Source organism: Macaca mulatta, chromosome 15 (assembly GCF_049350105.2).
Source record: "Macaca mulatta isolate MMU2019108-1 chromosome 15, T2T-MMU8v2.0, whole genome shotgun sequence".
Taxonomy (NCBI): Eukaryota; Metazoa; Chordata; class Mammalia; order Primates; family Cercopithecidae; genus Macaca; species Macaca mulatta.
Genome location: NC_133420.1, coordinates 18,156,568 through 18,176,517, shown reverse-complemented (window position 1 = coordinate 18,176,517; position 19,950 = coordinate 18,156,568). Strand labels below are relative to the sequence as shown.

At 56.1% G+C, this 19,950-nt stretch overlaps 1 protein-coding gene and 1 long non-coding RNA gene across 2 annotated transcripts in view; both read right to left on the bottom strand.

The window, feature by feature from the left end:
* Positions 1–1,946: 1,946 nt before the first annotated feature.
* On the bottom strand, positions 1,947–5,310 carry LOC144334778 (uncharacterized). Its single transcript, XM_077966408.1, has 2 exons — positions 3,724–5,310; positions 1,947–2,161 (listed from the first exon to the last, which is right to left on the bottom strand). The coding sequence occupies exons 1-2, from the start codon at positions 5,308–5,310 to the stop codon at positions 2,063–2,065; spliced, it is 1,686 nt and encodes a 561-aa protein (XP_077822534.1). The 3' UTR covers positions 1,947–2,062.
* Positions 5,311–13,107: 7,797 nt separating this feature from the next.
* The window catches only part of LOC114672715 (uncharacterized), an 85,412-nt gene continuing 78,569 nt past the window's right edge, over positions 13,108–19,950 (bottom strand). The window contains exon 4 of the long non-coding RNA XR_003723119.2: positions 13,108–13,236. This is a non-coding gene — a long non-coding RNA (uncharacterized LOC114672715). The remainder of the gene's footprint in view (positions 13,237–19,950) is intronic.

The following is a 19,950-nucleotide window of genomic DNA, read 5'->3' as shown; positions in this document are numbered from 1 at the left end:
GGAGAACGCAGGCTGGTGTCAGGACTGCCGGAGCCTCCGGCAGGCACAAAACAACAGCCTGTCTATGGAGAGAACCGGAGCAAGGAAACAGGCGCTGGTAAGAACTATTGCTGTGGGGTTTGAACTCGGCCCCTTTGAGGTTCTTTGGGAGTCACAAGGACATTCAGAAAGTTCGTTTAAATGACTTACAACTGCTGGATTATCAGGTCCCAGGAGGCAGAGACTGAGTTACGTGGAAGCCCAGCTTTTATTTGGGTTACACTGGCACTAGTATGGGTTTCCGCGCATCTCTCTCCACTCCCACATAAGTTATTTATGCTTATTTTATTACTTCTTTTTTTTTTTCTTGAGACGGAGTCTTGCTCTGTCACCCAGGCTGGAGTGCAGCGGTGTGATCTTGGCTCACTCCCACCTCCGCCTCCCGAGTTCAAATGATTCTCCTGCCTCAGCCTCCTGATTAACTGGGATTACAGGCATGCACCAACATGCCTGGCTAATTTTTGTATTTTTAGTAGAGACAGGGTTTCACCATATTGGCCAGGATGGTCTCGAACTCCTGACCTCATGATCGCCCGCCTTGGCCTCCCAAAGGACTGAGATTATAGGCATGAGCCACCGAGCCTGGCCTTTTTTTTTTTTTTTTTTTTTTGAGATAAGGTCTCACTCTGTCGCCCAGGCTGGAGGACAATGGCACCATCTCGGCTCACTGCAGCCTCGACTTCCCAAGCTCAGGCAATCCTCCCACCTCAGCCTCTTGAATAGCTGTGACTATAGGCACACACCACCACTCCCAGCTAATTTTTTTTTTTGTATTTTTAGTAGAGAGAAGTTCACCTTGTTGCCCAGGTTGGTCTCAAACTCCTGGGCTCAAGTGATCCACCCGCCTTAGTCTCCCAAAGTGTTGGAATTACAGATGTGAGCCAACGTGCCCAGTCCACTCCCAAAGAATTTAAAACACCACTAAATTATTACCTCCTGAGGGTTCAGTGAATACTCCTGGGGTTAGTGAAGAATGAATACACAGATAAGGGATCAGCCATAAAGTCATCCTTCCATGTCCACTGTGTGCAAGGCTCAAAGCCAATGCCAGATACAGAGGGCCAGGAAGAGACCCAACCCCTTCTACTATCAAAGAGGGTCAGCCAAAGGGGGTCATCGATGAGGGATGGGATTAAGAGTGGCTGTATTAGTCCGGATGCGGTGGCCTACGTCTGTAATCCCAGCACTTTGGGAGGCTGAGGCAGGTGGATTGCCTGAGGCCAGGAGTTCGAGACCAGCCTGGCCAACATGGCAAAACCCTGTCTCTAATACAAAAAAAAAAAAAAGAGTGAGTGGTTATATTTTCTTCATCGGATTCATCTGTATTTTCTACAATATCTACAATAGGCATGCATTACTTATGTAATAAGGATGAGATTATTTTGGCAAAAATGCCACAGTTCCCACTTTAAGCTTGCCCCTAGTTCAGCTGGAGAAAAGACAGTTGGCCCATTGAGGGTAAGGATACCACAGACGAAGGTGCTCAATACATGTCTGGGTTACATTTCAGTCACGCACCAGGAGCGGAAAAGGTCGAAGAGGCCTTTCTGAGAAGGGTTTCTTTTCTTTGTCTCTTTATCTCCTGCCGCTGCCGGTGCCGCCGCCCCTAGTGTGGAAGCTCACTGTGGACAAGGTCAGTCTGCGTGGGGCTGTTCCCTCCACTGGGGCAGGGTCTGTGACAGCCACAGTCACCCCAGCGTGGCTGGCAGGGTCGGCTCCTTCCTGGATGGCTGACGTCTCCTTCCAGCTCTCTGTTCAGTTTCCAAGGGGACCAGGGACAGAGAAAGGCAGGCAGCACAGCCCCCGGACCTGCAGAGCCACAGCAGCGAGGTGCTGCTTCACGTCCCCCTGGGTCTCTGTGGCCCTGGCCCTGCCACAGCCACGGCTGCCTCCTCCCTCCCACTTACTTCCGGTCACCTGGCAGGCGGGTCCCTGGGGGCAGAACACAGGGTCCCCAGCTTTGCTCCTTGCTCTCCTCCCAGCTCCTGCCTCTGTTTCTGGCTGTCTCAGCGGCTGCTCAAGGTCAAGGAACAAACAGATAAACCCTTTCTCTGGAACCGGCTCGGAGAGGACGCCTCCAGCTAGAATCCAATTCTGAGTCAGGGCCAGGGCTCTCTCTTTCCTGCGAATGTGAAGACAGGAAGGAAATTTTTGCAGCCATAAAATCGGTAAAAATGTTTTGTAGGCAGAGAAGAGGCCAAGCCGTTGGCTTTGGTTTAAGGCACAAACAGCAAAAGGGAACGGTCAGACCCGGGGAGGGAGGGCCTGGGGAGTAAACTCTAATATTCGGGCAGCCAGAGCAAGACTTTTGTTGCCCCAGGGCCAATCAGGTGTTGGACATGGCGTGGAGGACATGGACTTGGTCCCCGGCTCACCGGGACGGGAAGATATGGGGGTCTGACCAGGCAGTTGAAGACTCGGGACTCTTCTAGGCTGTTGGCCAAGACGGCCGGGAGCTGGAGCCAGGACCATGGATTCAGAGACGCAGTGTGGACAGCAATGAATTTGATGGCTCTCATGTCTTAGAGGGACGAACCTGGAGCCCAGAGGAGTGGACATGGGCCAGCCTGGGAAGGTTGTGGCGGGGATTTAGGACTTTATCCAGAAGGCAGCGGGAGGAATGAAAATGGAGAGAGGGGGACGTGGCCCAGCTTATGTGTTAGAAACACTCCTCTGACTGGCCGGGTGCGGTGGCTCACGCCTGTAATCCTAGCACTTGGGGAGGCCAAGGCGGGTGGATCGCCTGAGGTCAGGAGTTCGAGACCAGCCTGACCAACATGGAGAAACCCCGTCTTTACTAAAAATACAAAAATTAGCTGGGTGTGGTGGTGCATGCTTGTAATGCCAGCTACTCAGGAGGCTGAGGCAGGAGAGTCACTTGAACCCGGGAGGCGGAGGTTGCAGTGAGCCGAGATCGTGCCACTGTACTCCAGCCTGGGCAACAAGAGTGAAACTCCATCTCAAAAAAAATAAAAATAAAAAATAAAGAAAGACTCCTCTGACTGCACTGTGTGTGTGGCCTGGAGACAGGAAGGGCAGCGAGAAGGCGGCTGCCATGCCCACCCATGTTGGTGACCAGGCAGGGCGAGGATGATGGAGAGTCTAGGTGTGCTGTGGGCAGAATCGTTAGATCCTGGTGACTGGATATGGCGGGGCGTTGGGTAGAGAGGAAGGGGATAAGGCCGACACCCAGGAGCCCCAAGAGGAAGAAGAGAAGGAGGTGGTTTTGGGGGAGGTTTCATATTTTTTGTGTGTTTTTGTTTGTTGGTTTGTTTTTGTAGAGAGACAGGTTCTCACTTTGTTCCCCAGGCTGGTCTCAGACTCCTGGCCTCAAGCAATCCTCCCACCTTAGCCTCCCAAAGTGCTGAGATTACAGGCGAGAGTTACCGTGCCTGGCCACTTGCATTTTTTATCTCTTGAATATTTGGGGGGCTCTGGCCAAGTCCGTGGGGCAGGACACCAAGAAGGATAAGGCACAGCCCTGCCCAAAGAAGCTGGAATCCACACATGGCAACAAAAAGCCTGCAGGGGTGGAACTGCAGGCTTTAACTATGAGCATATGGGGAGTTTAAAAGATTGGGGAGCCTGGAGGGACGTGGGGGACAGGCCTATTTGGAAGGGCCAGTGGTAAACAGCCAGACGACAAGGACCTGGCCTTCTGTACCTTCCACGTTCCCTTCTCACCTGGCCCTGCTCCGTGCCACGCAGGTGGTCCCAGCTCCACGGCCTGGCCCTGTGACCCAGCTCCAGCCTCAGTAGCCTCTCCTGTGCTCTGGTGGGCCACCCGCTCTGAAGTGACTGCCAGAATGCGACTGGATGGTCCTGAAGAAGCCTCTTGCCTCCTGTCCTCTGTTGGGAAGACCTTCCCTTCTTCTCCAGTCCAGGAGCCTCCGACTCATTCTCCTGCCTCAGCGTAGGTTTCTTCCTCCTAAAAGCCTTTCCTAGCCCCGAAACTGGGCTGGGCGCACCTCTCCTGTGCTGAAGAAATGTTCTTCGGATGGAAGGATGAAGGGACGAAAGGATGGAAAAAGATGGAAAGATGGAGTGTGGAGGGATGGGGGGTGGAAGGATGGAGGGATGGGGGATGGAGGGATGGAGAGATGGGGGATAGAGGGATGGAGGGATGGGGGATGGAAGGATGGAGGGATGGGGATGGGAGATGGAGGGATGGGAGGATAGGGGATGGAGGGATGGAGGGATGGGGATGGGAGATGGAGGGATGGGAGAATGGGGGATGGAGGGATGGAGGATAGAGGGATAGAGGGATAGGGGATGGAGAGATGGAGAGGTGGAGGAATGGAGGAGGGGGGATGGGGGATAGAGGGATGGAGTGAAGGGATGGGGATGGAGGGATGGGAGATGAAGGGATGAAGGGATGGGGTATGGAAGGATGGGGGACGGAGGATGAGGGATGGAGGGATGGGTATGGGAGATGGAGAGATGGTGGATGGAGGGATGGGGATGGGAAGATGAAGGGATGGGGAATGGAGGGATGGGGAATGGAAGGATGGGGGATGGGAGGATGGAGGGATGGGGGATGGAAGGATGGGGATGGAGGGATGGGGGATGGATAGATGGGGATGGGAGGATAGGAGACAGAGGGATGGAAGGATCGGGGTATGAAAGGATGGGGGATGGGGATGGAGGGATGGGGGATAGGAATAGGGGGTGAGGGATGGGAGATGGAGGGATGGGGATATATGGTGAATGGATGGATGGACAGGGGGATGACTGGAGACCTAGATAGGCAGATGATGGACGGAAAGGCAGACAGGCAGTTTGGGCAGGTAGAAGGGCAGGGGAGGAGTGAACTGGACAGAGGAAAGGGCAGGTGGTGGGTGGTGGAGGTGGAGGGTGGTGGAGGCGGTGGTTGGTGGAGGTGGAGATGGTGGGTGGAGGTAGTGGGTGGCAGTGGTGGGTGGTGGAGACGGTGGGTGGTGGAGACGGTGGGTGGTGGAGGTGGAGGTGGTGGGTGGAGGTGGTGGGTGGCAGTGGTGGGTGGTGGAGACGGTGGGTGGTGGAGGTGGAGGTGGTGGGTGGAGGTGGTGGGTGGCAGGGTGGATGAATGGAAAGGAGACAAGATTGGCTCAGCAGGCTGAGGTTTGCCCTCTCTCTCCGTCCCCCCAACATGGATGGGCGGAATGAGTAGGAATCTTTCTCTCCTGACTCCTCCTCAGACCCCTCAGCTTCCTCAGAGCACACCCTACACTGGATGGGACCTGCTGGGCACTGCAGCCGGAGATGTAACTGGCACCAGGAACCTCCCTCCATCTTGTCCCTGTCCCACAGCTCTTCACCCGTGGGTGTCTTTTTGCCGACTGGTCTGATTACTGGCGAGAATCTGGTGATTGGGGATGAAAGAAGTTCGGGTCTCCTCTACACGTCTGTTTTCTTCCTGCTTCCTTTCTTGCCTTCTGCCTCCTCCTCCTCCTCCCATGTCTTTCCAGCAAAGCACAGGATACCCAGATGGCTTGGGCCAGGCTGAAGGCACAGCCGTAGCCAGCAACCAGTCACCCGAGCCCTGCTGCCTTCGGCCCCTGCCGGCCCAGCCAGTGCGGGTCCCTGCTGCCTGGTGCCCACCCCGCCCGCCCGGCAGCTCCGATTTTCAGCTTGGGTTTGATCGGCTGCCAGGATCTCCCAAATGTCAGCTGCAACGTTAGCATCTTTAAGAGAGCGCCTGAGGCGATCTTTAAGCTGGGAGGCTGGGCCCCATGCTGATGAGAGGAGTCTGCTCCGAGCTGACAGCTCTGCCTCCTGCCTCCCCGGCCTTGGTTCTGGGAGCCTGTGGCCCCCATTCTTCGGGCTGGACAGCAGCAAGACTCTTTTTTGAACCTGGGTGAAGCAGGGCTTTGCCAGCTGAGATCAGTCCCTACAGCAGCCCCCACCAGGGAGCCCCAAGAAGGAGGGGAGGGGCCTAACCCAGAGAGGGAGTGGATATATATTTGTTAACTGAATGGCTGCATGAACCTCCAAAGCTGCCTTAGAGGCGAGTGCTGACGGCGCTTTCTGCCCTGCCATCACCTTCAGGGGGAGATACTCAGGGTGGGGACATGGGCAAAGGTGCCCAACTCTGGCTAGGGGCCTGGGCCAGTGTCCCAGATCTAGCATGTGGGAGCTGTGTGACCTTGGAGAAGTTGCCAGCCCTCTCTGAGCCTCAGCTTTCCCATCAGTGAAAATGTGGGCTAGGGGATAGAATGCCAGAATGCCAGCTGCGTAGAGTTGTTGGGGAATCCAGGGAGATGAAGAGATAGGAACACCTGCTACCTTGCAGACACATAGTAGGTACTCAAGGAAGTCAGTCCTTTCCTCTTCCCCCCTCCCTTCCCTCTTCCCTCTCCTCCCCCAGGGCTTTTTTTTTTTTTTTTTTTTTTGAGACGGAGTCTCGCTCTGTCGCCCAGGCTGGAGTGCAGTGGCCGGATCTCAGCTCACTGCAAGCTCCGCCTCCTGGGTTTACGCCATTCTCCTGCCTCAGCCTCCCGAGTAGCTGGGACTACAGGCACCCGCCACCTCGCCTGGCTAGTTTTTTGTATTTTTTTTAGTAGAGACGGGGTTTCACCGTGTTAGCCAGGATGGTCTCGATCTCCTGACCTCATGATCCGCCTGTCTCGGCCTCCCAAAGTGCTGGGATTACAGGCTTGAGCCACCGCGCCCGGCCTCCCCCAGGGCTTTCTATTCCCTGTCACTGAAGGGCTGAAGGGCTGTCACTGTCTGAAGCCTCCATGTTTTCCCTTCCAACCCTCAGAAGGACAAGGGCGATGATTCTTACTCTGTGTTGTCCGGGACCACACAGCAGGTCGGAAGCAGATGTGGAGGCTGCCCAGTTCCAGACCAGCTTGTTCTGCTAGTGCCTGGTCCCAGGACTGGCTCAAGTGCCCATGGCATGCTCCCCTGTGCCCTGCTAATCGATGTCCCTTTGCAGAGTGGTGAGGCTCTGGGAGTGAGCTAGTGGCTTGTTCTTTTTCCACATTTTTGAGGCCTCTCTCGGGACTGAAATACCCAGGTGGAGAAGTGAGTGACTCGGGAAAGGAAGGAAGGCAAAGAACCCAGAGTCTAATTCTCACCCAAGTGGAGGTGAGGCGGGAAGTGGGGGCGCTTGAACCTCTTACGTGGGAGTTGCAGCCTTGGTGGGACCTGTCAGAACTGGTGTGCTAAGCCAGGGGTGGGAGTCGGTGACTTCCACAGGGACAGCATCAGCAGCCAGCTCACAGAAGCATATGTTTCAGAACCAAAAGGTGTAGGAGCAAGGCTCAGAATAAAAATAAAATGAATGGATGGTGGGCGGGTGGTAGGTGGATGGATGGAAATGTGTGGATTGAGAATGGGTGAATGGGTGATGGTTGGCTGGATGGATGGATGATGGATGTGTGAGTGAATGGAGGGTGGATGGCTATATGAGTGGGTGGTGAGTGGATGAGTGTGTGGAAGGGTGAGTGCACAAATAGGTGGATGGATGGGTGGATGGATGGATGGATGGATGGATGGATGGATGGACGAGTGGAGGGTAGATGACTATATGGGTGGGTGGTGAGTAGAAGAATGTGTGAATGGGTGGGTACATAGATGGTTGAATGGATGGATGGTGGATGAATGATGGATGGGTGGGTGGTGTGAGTGGATGCATGTCTGGATAGATGGGTGCATAGATAGGTGAATGGATGGGTGGATGTGTGGATGGATGAGTGGATGGATGGATGGATGGATGGATAGATGGGTAAGTGGAGGGTGGATGACTATATGGGTGGGTGGTGAGTGGATGAATGTGTGGATGGGTGGATATATGGATAGATGGATGTATGGATGGATGAGTAGATGGGTGGGTGGATGGATGAATGGCTGAGTGGATGGATGGGTGGATGAATGGATGAGTAGATGGATGGATGGATGGGTAGGTGGGTGGGTATATGGATGGATGGATGAGTGGAGGGTGGATGACTATGGGTGGGTGGTGAGTGGATGAATGTGTGGATGCGTGAGTATATGGATGGGTGGATGGATGGATGAGTAGATGGGTGGATGGGTGGATGGATGGATGGGTGAGTGGATGGATGGGTGTATGAATGGATGAGTAGATGGGTGGGTAGATGGATGGATAGATGGGTGGATGGATGGATAAGTGGAGGGTCAACGACTATATGGGTGGGTGGTGAGTGGATGAATGTATGGATGGGTGGAAGGACGGATGAGTAGATGGATGGATGGATGGATGGACGGATGGACAGACGAATGGATGGATGGATGGATGATGGATGAGTGGAAGGATGTGTAGCTGGGAAGATGGATTGGTGAGTGGGGTCTTGGATAGTTGGGTGGGTGAGTGGATAGGTGAATGGATGGATGGATAGAAGGGTGGGTGGGTGAATGGATCAGCAGACAGATCAGCGGATGAGTGGGTGGAGGGGCAGATACATGGATGGGAGGACTGGTGGATGAGTAAGTAGGCAGGTGGAGGTAGCACTGGCATACAGCAAAGAGCACACTGTTTGAGGCTCAAAATTCTATTCACAGCAAAATCCAACATGGAAAACGTCCACATTCCTGAATCTGGTCAAACCTGGCTGATACAAGTTGGGTTAAGAGACCATCTCTAAGGTCAAGGAAAAGTGGATTCTAATCCTAGTTCTCACACTTGGTTCTGTGGGATCTAAAGCAAGTCACCACATCTCCCTAAGTCTTATTTTTTTCTATCTGAAAACAGATATAACAGCAGCATTCACCTTCTAAGATAGCCAGGAGGCCCCATGATAAAATGCATGTGGGTCTGGCATGGTGGCTTATGCCTATAATCCCAATACTTTGGGAAGCCATAGCAGGAGGATCACTTGAACCCAGGAGTTTGAGACCAGCCTGGGCAACATAGGAAGACCCCAACTCTACAAAAAATTTAAAAAAAAAAAATCCCGGCTACTGGGGAGGCTGAGGTGGGAGGGTCGTGTAAACCTGGGAGGTTGAAGCTGCAGTGAGCCGTGATCGCACCACTGCACTCCAGCCTGGGTGACAGAGCCAGACCCTGTTTCCAAACAAAACAAAGCAAAAACCACACATGTGAGGCCCAGAGCAGGGCTTTGTGGGTGCTCAGGGAGGCAGCGTGGCTCTTGCTATCACCTCGATCCCTTGATCCAAACCACTCCTGCTTGTAAAAACGAGTGTCACTTGTCCGAAAGCCTGGGTGCACAAAGGTTTCCCACATAGGGAAGCTTCCAGAGAGTCAAGAACCCTGAGGAACAGGCAGGCTCACAGCCATGGCTGCCACCTCCAGTGCAGTCATTCCGCGGCCTGAGGGCATCATGGGCTCCTCATCCTGGATGCACCGATCACCAGCTGGGTGACCCTGGATCAGTGGCTTCACCTTTCTGAGTCTTGGTGTCCTCACCTGTGAAACACGGGCCTGAGAGTTACCGAGGAGCTATGCAGTTTGTCTCCGTATCACCATCTGGCTTGCTCCCACCCCCCACCCCTAACCCCCCACTCCCCTGACAGGGGCTGGGAGAAGTCACGGGGCCCTCCTCACAGTGGAGCCTTAAGAGATTGCCCCTATACGAATCACGAGGTCAGGAGATCGAGACCATCCTGGCTAACGTGGTGAAACTCTGTCTCTACTAAAAAAATACAAAAAAATTAGCCGGGCGAGGTGGCGGGCGCCTGTAGTCCCAGCTACTCGGGAGGCTGAGGCAGGAGAATGGCGTGAACGTGCGAGGCGGAGCTTGCAGTGAGCCGAGATCGCGCCACTGCACTCCAGCCTGGGCGACGGAGGGAGACTCCGTCTCAGAAAAAAAAAAAAAAAAAAGAGATCGCCCCTATAGCCCCTGCCCCCCGGGGACCTCCGACGCTTCGCTGATCCAAGGGGCACCGACAGAGTCCATGGGAGGTTAGGCAGCCCCAGTGAGGAGGTTGTTGGATCTGTGCCCCTCAGGCCTGAGCTCAGGAGAGTTGCCCCTGCGGAGGGGTAAGATGGAGGCGCCCCAGAGGCAGCAACAACAGAAGGTCCCAGCTCCCTCCAGCCCTGGGCTACTTCCTTTCCTTCCCCAACGGCTGCAGACTCTGGTTAAAATGGCACCTCCGCCATCTGTCGTCCCTCCCCCACCCCGTGGGCATGGCTGTGACTGGGGGCTGGCTGGCCTCGTAAACAGGCGGCTGGCGGGTCCCCAGGGCCGGCGGGTGATAGGGCTTGTGCTGGCACCGAGGCCCCGCCAAGGGCTGGAGCCGGAGGGGCCCCAGGGCGGCCGAGCTGGGGGCAGCGGCAGGGCGGGGGTGGGGGTAGGCAGACAGGATACCAGGTAGCAGGAAGGTTTCCGCGCCTAAGGGGGCCTGGGTGGTGCCCCAGCTACCTGGCCGCTCCGAGACCTGTGGACCCCTTCTCCTAACTGTGCCCACCCCATCCCCAGCATCTGCAGTCCCGGCCCTCTCGCATTCGCCCCACCGCGCTTCGAGAATCTTAAATCAACGTTGGGGTGTGAGAAGCTCCGTGGAGCCCCCACCACCACTTCCCCGCTACTGCAGCGTACACCATGCCGTGGGGATCCTTGCTTTACAACCAAGGAAACTGAGGCCAGAGATCAGGGAGGTGGGAAGGCTGGGCGTGGACCAGAACTTTCCTCCACCTGGTTGCCAGCTAGTGGCGGTTGTGGGGTGAGGGGCTGTCCCAGGGGCCAAGCTCGGGGCCCTGACACTGTAAACAAGCTTCCCAGCCTCAGTTTCCCATCTGGGGAATGGCGGAATCAAGGCTGCTGCGGAGGCAGGAGGGGCTGTCCTGTGAGCCAGAGAGCACCGGGGACCTGCCATTCTCTCACAGTCCCCTCACCTCTCCACGAGGGAGGACTCGTGGCAGCATCCCGGGAGGGGCTAGGGGTGGGCGCCAGGGAATCTGTCCAGGTCAGTTCCCTGACTACCCCTCCCCGGGGTCAGCGGCTTTTCCCTCCCCCAACCACTGTGCTGCCGGCCGCTCCCTCCTCTCTCCCGCCTTCTGACTGCCAGCTCCTCCCCGCAAAGCCCCCAGACCCCAGCTGCAGGGATTTTACAGCTTTGACCAGCAGCTCAGCCTCCCCCTGCTCCTCCTCCCTCCTCCCCCGCTTGCATCTCCCCCCTCCAGCCTCCTTCCCTCCTCCTCTCCATCTTTCCCCTCCATTCTCCTCCTCCCTCCTCCTCCCCCCTCTCTCCTCCCCTCCCTTCCTGCCTCCGCCCTCCCGCTCCCTCCCTCCCGCTCTCCGGGGGAAGAAAGGTCACCGTGCAGCTGATTACTCAGAGCTCAGTTGCTGTAGCAACCGGCGGGGGAAGTGGGACAGGCTGGCTTTGAGGACGCGCGAGGTCGGCCGCGGGCGGCTGGAGCCGGCGCGGGCCTCTGTGCGCCGCGAGAGGGAGGCCGCCTGCAGCCCGGCTGCTCGGCCGCCGCGGGCCCGGCTCCGGGGGTTCAGTTTTAATGAAGAATCCCTGCTCCCTTCTCGCGCCCCTCCCGACTTCAGCCCACCTCCCTGGGGTCTGGAAGGAGAGGGTCGCCCCTCCCCGCTTTGGCTGCTAAACTCTCTGGCTCTCCCCACCGCCGCTGCCTGGGTTCTGGTGGCTTTCTTCCTCCTTGCCTGTCGGAGCTCAAGGGACAAGCCCTTTCCCTGGCGCGTGCCCGGTGAAACCCTCGCACCCTTCCCCACCCCCACAAGCTTTTGGCATTGGCCTGGGAGACCCCAGGCATCTTCAGCCCAGCCAGGGACAAGGGTCCGCGGAGGGTCTGGAGCCCCTCGTGGGCCTGGTGCCCATGGTGTGCCCACCCCTGCCCTCTAGGAGCCCCTGGGCCCTGGGAAGGCAGCGCTCTGTTAAAGGAGGAAGCCAGACCCAGCTACAGGGAGGGGCCCCCGGCTGATGCAGAGAGGCCGGAACCCGCATCCCAGGCCCCGGCAGTCTGCTGGTTCCTTCTCCAAGGCCGGTGGAGAGAGGATCCCTGAAGCTTGGCAGTGACAGTCACAGGTTCTGGAGTGGGCTGGGCCTGGGTTCAAATCCCACACCCCAGTGCGACCCTCCTCTACCGCTGATAGGAATGAGAAGTGGTTCGACCACTTTTGGAAAACATTTGACACCTTTTTAAAAAGTTGAACATACACTTACCACAGATCTGACCATGGCACTCCTAGGCATTTATCTCCAAGAAATGAAATCTGTGCCGGTGCGGTGGCTCACGCCTGTAATCCCAGCACTGTGGGAGGCTGAGGGGGGTGGATCACGAGGTCAGGAGATTGAGACCATCCTGGCTAACACCGTGAAACCCCGTCTCTACTAAAAATACAAAAAATTAACCGGGCATGGTGGCGGGCACCTGTAGTCCCAGCTACTCGGGAGGCTGAGGCAGGAGAATGGTGTGAATCCGGGAGACGGAGCTTGCAGTGAACCGAGATAGTCCATTGCACTCCAGCCTGGGCAACAGGCTGGGCGTGGTGGCTCACAGCTGTAACCTCAGCACTTTGGGAGGCCAAGGCAGGCAAATCACCTGAGGTATGGAGTTCGAGACCGAGAGATGGTGAGACCCCATCTCTACAAAAAATACAAAAATTAGCCAGGCATGGTGGCATGTGTCTGTAATCCCAGCTACTTGGGAGGCTGAGACAGGAGAATCGCTTGAACCCAGGAGGTGGAGGTTGCAGTGAGCTGAGATCACGCCACTGCACTCCAGCCTGCACAGCAAGGGCGAAACTCCGTCTCAATTAAAAAAAAAAAAAAAAAAGGAATTAGCCAGGCATGGTGCACACCTGCAGTTCCAGCTACTCAGGAGGCCGAGGTAAGCGGATCGCTTGAGCCAGGGAGGTCGAGGCTGCAGTGAGCCATAATTGCGCCTCTGCACTCCAGCCTGGGTAACAGAGCGAGACCATGTCAAAAAAAAAAAAAAAAAGAAAGAAAGAAAAAGAAAACAATGAAACTCACGTCCACACAAAGACTTGCACATGTTCACAACAGCTTTATTTGTAAAAGGCGGAAACTGGAGACAACACAGCGTTGCTCCGTCCTGCAGGCAAAGGGAGCAACAGGTTGTGACACATCCGTCCCATGGAAGGCGACTCAGCCACAGGAACAACTGTGCACACAGCATCACAGCACCAAGACCGGGAGAGGAGCTGGCAGCCACTAGCACACACGTGGGGGATTCTGTTGGTGTGAGGTCCCAGAAGATGCATGCGACTCGGTAATGACAGAAAGCAGCTCTGTGGTAGCCTGCGGATGCTGGGGGCCAGGAAAGACTGAAAATTGTCACCAGGAAACTTTTTCTCCCTTCCTTCCTTCCTTCCTTCCTTCCTTCCTTCCTTCCTTCCTTCCTTCCTTCCTTCCTTCCTTCCTTCATTCCCTCCCTCCCTCCCTCCCTCCCTCCCTCCCTCCTTCCTTCCTTTCGAGACAGGGTCTCACTGTCACCCATGCTGGAGTGCAATGGTGCAGTCATAGCTCAGTGTGCACCCTCCATCTCTTGGCTTCAGGTCTCATCCTCCCAAGTAGCTGGGATCACAGACACATGCCAGCATGCTAATTTTTGTTTGTATGTATGTATGTATGTATGTATGTATGTATGTATGTATGTATTGTAGAGACAGGGTCTCCCTATGTTGCCCAGGCTGGTCTCAAACTCCTGGCCTCGGATGATCCTCCTGCCTTGGCCTCCCAAAGCACTGAGATGACAGGTGTGAGCCACTGTGCCCAGCCAGCATGAAGAAACTTTTGCAGGGACAGGGGGCATTGGGGTGGCGTGGGGGTGGATGTGTTCACCGTCTTGATGGTAGTGATGGTTTTAGGGGTGTGCTGCACCTATGCCAAAGCTCATCAAGCTGTGCGACTGAAATAAGTGCAGTTATCTGGTGTCCATTATGCCTCAATACATTGAAAAAGCAAATTGCTGCTCTACCACATTGATGTTCACTTCATTTCTCACTCAAGACAATGGAGGAAGGATGGTACCAGCCTCCTGGGTTGGCTCTGAGAATTCAGCTACACAGTATTGGTACATTGTTCGGCTCCACCCTGGGCAAATCATGGGTGCCTGATCCAGGGCAGAGAACAGGACTGTAGGGCTGCAAGACAAAGGCGCTTCAGCTCGGCCTCCACCACTCCTTCATGGCCTCCCATCAGAAGGGGAGCCCCTGCTCTGTGCCAGGCCTGGCCACTCCCTGGGCAAATAAGGGGGGAACAAGCCCTAGCTCCATCCTCCTGGGCTGGCTGGAGTGACAGAGACAAACAGTGACAATTACGATATAGGGAAGAGTGTTCCAGGCATGTGCAAAGGGCCTGTGGCTGGTGGGACTATGGCACATCCCCGAATCCACGGAAAGGGCCTTCATGGCTGAAGCGGGGGCAGCACACGGGGCACAGACTGGCCCTACCATGCAGCTTCTTGTGGGCCTTGCTCAGGGGTGAGCACGGAGCTTTGTGAGGGTGCCAAGCCCCTGAACGCAGCCTGGAGGAGGCCGTGGCGTTGGCTCTGTGTTAGTAGAAATTCCAGTGTCCCTCTGCACTGCCACTTACTTCCTGTAAGCCTCAGATTCCCTGTCTGGTGAATGGGGGTGAGGACTCCCGATGAGATCCGACACAGAGCTCAGTGAATGGAGGTCTGGGTTGTGTCCAACTCCCTTGTGTCGGTCATGTTGTGTTATAGTTTTCAGCCTGTGGGTGTAGCTTTCCCAACCCAACTGTGGGTTCCTGGGGGCAGTGCCTGCAGCCCCTCCTCTCTGAGCCCCTGCACTTGGCACAGAGGCACAGCCCAGAGACCCAAGAACTGTCTCAGGAGGTGAACCAAGTCCCCTGTGCAGCAGGAACGAAGCCCTTCCCTCCACAGGGTTCACTGTCTGCTTGAAAGACAAAGATATGACTTTTTCCACGGTGGGCAGGTGCGGATCCCAGGAGCTCTCCAGAAGCGTTGAGACCTTCATAACCTCCACCCTCAGCTCCTGGCTGGGGCCCCTCTCAAGTTTAGAGCCAGCATGGGCTATTTTCTTGGTTTTCTGAGCTGTAATTATGAACAGCTTTGACCAGCCAGTTTTCACCGTTTGCTCATTTGAGAATGAAGCCTCAGTCTGGCGTCGTAGCTCTCACCTGTAACCTCAGCACTTTGGGAGGCCAAGGCGGGAAGATCACCTGAGGCCAAGAGTTCAAAACCAGCCTGACCAACATAGTGAAACACTGTTTCTACTAAAAAAAAAAAAAAACATTAGCTACTTGGGAGGCTGAGGCAGGAGAATTGCTTGAACCCTAGAGGCAGAGGTTGCAGTGAGCAGAGATCATGCCACCACACTCCAGCCTAGGCAACAGAGCAAGACTCTGTCTCAAAAAAAAAAAAGAGGGAGAGAGAGAATGAAGCCTTGAAGAGGAGGGGATTTTCTGAAGCCCCAGAACCAGCTACCCTGATTGCCTTACAGACAATCCCATCCCCCACCAGAGCCAGCAAGGTGGGATGGGGTTGAACTAAGATTCCCACGGGGACCAAGCCAGGAGGGGCTTGGCCAGCTCCTACCCCATGCCGGAGAGGGGCATGACTGGGCCAGGTGACATGGCAGGACCAGCCCAGAGCCCACCTTGGGGTCACATCCCAGCGCTCATCTCACAAGGCTGGGCCAGGCTGCGGACGCTCTGAATTCCTTTCCTGCAGCTGAGGCTCACACCAGCGCCTCCCAGATTTGTGCCAGGGGAGACCTGGCAGCATTTGCCAAGAAAGAGAGCTCTGGCCTTGGAGTGGCTGGGGTCTCCACGGCCCCCTTCACCAGCAGAGTGGCCATGCACCCTCCCCTCCCGCCAAAGCCACAGCCCTGACACCACTGAGCCTCTCAGACTCTCTCCAGTGACATGGCTGAACCGGCCCACCCACATGGCCAGCCCCACGCCTGTGATTTCAGAGAGAAGCTTAACGGAGATCTCACCAAATTCCACCCCTCAGAGGCTGAGCCAAATGTCCATGCCCTGTGACCATGGCCATCTCGCTGCCCCTCTCTGAATCTCCTCTTCTGAAAACTGCCTGCCATCACACCAACCTGCCAGGCACTTTTGAGCGGCTGATTTCCCAAATCTTAATTATTATTAAGATGTCCGTTTTAGGCCGGGCGCGGTGGCTCAAGCCTGTAATCCCAGCACTTTGGGAGGCCGAGGCGGGCGGATCACAAGGTCAGGAGATCGAGACCACAGTGAAACCCTGTCTCTACTAAAAATACAAAAAATTAGCCGGGCGCGGTGGCGGGCGCCTGTAGTCCTAGCTACTCAGGAGGCTGAGGCAGGAGAATGGCGTGAACCCAGGAGGCGGAGCTTGCAGTGAGCCGAGATCGCCCCACTGCACTCCAGCCTGGGCAACAGCGTGAGACTCCGTCTCAAAAAAAAAAAAAAAAAAAAAAAAAAAAAGATGTCCGTTTTACAGAATAACAACTGAAGCCGGAGAGTCTAGGTGGTGCACCCAGAGCCAGCCAGGTGGTGACCAGTGACTTGTGCAGCCAGAGGCCTGGGCTAGTGCCTGGATTCCCATCCCAGCTGCACTGTGACGCAGCGGCCTGGGGCAAGTCACCCACCGGCACAGCCTCGGTTTTCTCCTCTGTAAAGTGGGGGTGATAAGGGCACAGAATGAGCTTGAGCAGGTGCAGCTCTCAGCACAGGGCGTGGGGTTCTGTGGGCAGTGCCCTCCAGGCGTCTCCTCCCTTGGTGGTGATGGATGGAGATCTTTCATAGAACTGTGTTGGGAACATATAGATGAGGAATTCCATTTGCTATGACAATGATAATTCAATGGCTTCCTGAGTCTGAGGAATGTAAGTCCTGCCCACGTGGGAGCTGGGTCTCCAGTGTGAGCTCCAGGGCCCCTCCATCTCTGCCCTCCACATGCAGCGGGGAGGTCTGAGCAGGGCTTGTTTTTCAGCAATCCCCCAACCCTTCCCTGGAGGCTTCTCCGATATCCACAACTCCTTGCTGAGCACCTACTGTGTGCCAGGCATGGAGAGGCACCAGAGGAGAAGACGGACCCAGTGTGGTCAGGGCTATGATGGGGGCACGAGGGTCTATGGGAGGCTGGAAGCAGCTCCTGACCTATTGTTAGGGGGAGGGAGCACAAAAGGCTTCTAGAAGAGCAGGTCTAACCTGAGACCCAAAACTTCAATAGGAGTCAGCCAGGCTGAGGGTGTGGGATGCTCTGGCAAGGGGCACACGGTGTGCACAAAAGCCTGGGGCGAGAAGAACAGGACTCATTAGAACAGGGCTTGCAGGCATGTTAGTTTCAATATCCCACGGGGTGGGAGGGGTCATGGGGAGCCATGGAAAGTTTTAGGCAGGAAGTGACATATTCAGAAGCACCTTCCAGAAAGACTGCTCTGGCTCTCCTTAGGAAGAAGGATTGCAGGGCAAAGCACAAGCAGGGAGACCACCAAGGTGGCTGCTGCAGACGTCCGGGTGATAATGGGGGTCTGGACCAGGGTGGCAAAAGGCGGGGAAAGGAAGTGGTTAAAAAGATGTAGGCCAGGAGGCCGGGCGCGGTGGCTCAAGCCTGTAATCCCAGCACTTTGGGAGGCCGAGACGGGCGGATCACGAGGTCAGGAGATCGAGACCATCCTCGCTAACCCGGTGAAACCCCGTCTCTACTAAAAAATACAAAAAACTAGCCGGGCGAGGTAGCGGCGCCTGTAGTCCCAGCTACTCGGGAGGCTGAGGCAGGAGAATGGTGTGAACCCGGGAGGCGGAGCTTGCAGTGAGCCGAGATCGCGCCACTGCAATCCAGCCTGGGCGACAGAGCGAGACTCCGTCTCAAAAAAAAAAACAAAAAACAAACAAACAAACAAACAAAAAGATGTAGGCCAGGCACGGTGGCTTACAACTGTAATCCCAGCACTTTGGGAGGCCGCGGCGAGAGGATTGCTTGAGCCCAGGAGTTCAAGACCAGCCTGGGCAACGTAGCAAAACCCCGTCTCTACAAAAAATACAAAAATTAGCCAGGTTTGGTGGGGTGGTCCGTAGTCCCAGCTACCTGGGAGGCTGAGATGGGAGCAATGCTCGAGCCCAGGGGGTTGAGGCTGTAGGGACCTATGATGGTGCCACTGCACTCACTCCAGCCTGGGTGACAGAGTGAAACCCTGTCTGGAAAAAAAAAGAAAAAAAAGAAGGTATAGAGGGTAGATCTGACAGGACAAGGGGGTGAGGGCCAAAGAGAGCGGGCCATGGGCTGGATGGTGGGGCCATCTCTGAGTCAGCCCACAGAAGAGAAGTGGGTGGGGGGATTCTCCATGGCCCTGAGTCCCTACAGCTCTCCTGGGTACCTCAGTACAGTCCTGCCCCTAGAACCGCCCTTCTCAGGCTGCACGGGGGAGCTGCGCTGGATGGAAACCCTCAGGTCTGTAGCAAGCAGAGGCCTTGTGGGTAGATAGCTGGCAGTCCTGGGGCCAAGTCCCAGGACCTGGGGTCCTGCCTGCAGCCAGCAGAGGATGGAAGCCTCGGCCTGGACTTCCCACTTCCTGGATGAGGCATCTCAAGCTCCGCAGTGGAGGAGGGCCTGGCCCCGGGCAGTGGGGGGGTGGGGGTTTCTCTCTCTGCCCCGCCTCCCCATTCTTGTTCCTTAGGTTTCCTCGTCTCTGAGACGGGCAGATGCAGATGGACAGACTCGGCCAGAGGGCCTGGCAGCTGAGCAAACACTGCATGGGGCCTTGATCAGTCACAGGAGAATGAGGGTGTCGGGGGGTGGCAGAGGTCAGAGCCCACAGGCCCCAGGGGAGTCTGTAGACCAGAAACGGAACAGCAGTCCTGGGGGCGCCCAGTCTATGGCTGGTTCCTCACCCCAACCCCCTGCCCTGCTCACCTCCCCTGCTCCTTGGTTCCAAGTGCTGAAAAGTGAAGCTCCCAAAATGTGGGGTCTGCCATGACTCCCTCCCCCCACACCCAGTCATAATCAAGTCCTGCTGCCTCTGCCACCAAATCTGTCCCCCTCTCTCCCCCCAGCCACCCTCAAGTACAGCTGGACCATCTCTCCCAGGACGCCAGCCTCCCTGGGCCTCCTGCCTCCTTCTTCCCTCCCACCTCCTCAGGGCAGCCCCAGGGAAGCCTAGGGACCCTTTAAAGATGCACCGGGCTTGCGTCAGGCACCGGCCCCACCCGACGCTTGCTTCGCCAAGGTCATCTCCCAGCACTGACCCGCTCCTCCCCATAGCCCCAGGCCTCCTTCTATTTCCACAGATCCGCCCCTTCCTCTCCTCCAGTCTTGGACTTGCCACTCCTGCCACTTGGGTGTTCCCAGCTCTTCCTAGGGCTGCCCCGACCTTCAGATTTCAACTTGGATGTCACCTCCCCCAGGGATGCCTTGGCCCAGGCCACGTGCTCTGCCTTCCCTCCTTCATTGCAGGATTCAAAACACTTCTGAAACTTGAACTACTTGGGGCTGCCCTTCAGGAAGCTCCCTGAGGGCAGGCGCTGGCCTCTCTAGCTCGACTGTGCACGATGTTGCTGGGTGCCTGAGTGAGGCAGCACATAAATTGGTGGCTGCTGCCTTAGGGATGGAGAAGGCTCTGATTTTGCAGCCAGTGGGTGGTCACAGAATGCAACACCAGTGGCACATGTGCGGGTGTGGGTGTGTGTACGTGTGAACATATGTGTGCATGTGTGTGTGCAGTGTGCACCACGTGTGCAGGCGAGGAGTGCATATGTGTGCGAGTGGGCCTGTGTGTCCCATGTAGGTGTGTGCACGGACAGTGTGCATCTGTGTGCGAGTGTGCGCAGTGTCTCTGCATGTGCACAGTGTACCTATGTGTGTGCGTGTGGACCGTGTGCACTGGCGTGACACTGTGTCGAGTGTGTGTGCACACGTGCACACATGTCTAGACTACCTGAGTGCAGCCATGCGTCCTTTCCTGTGGGTAAAGGGGAGGAACCGGGGGACAGATCCTGGCATGGAGACAGAGTCACTGGCTGGTGAGATGTGCCAAGTCCTCCAGCCTGGAG

What these genes read in the sequence shown, in the direction of transcription:
- LOC144334778 (XM_077966408.1), bottom strand. Translation starts at nt 5,310, where the DNA reads ATGGAGGGAGGTTCCTGGTGCCAGTTACATCTCCGGCTGCAGTGCCCA. An exon ending in GTGGCACGGAGCAGGGCCAG is followed by an intron (nt 2,162 to 3,723) that starts GTGAGAAGGGAA and finishes TCACATTCGCAG; the next exon opens with GAAAGAGAGAGCCCTGGCCC.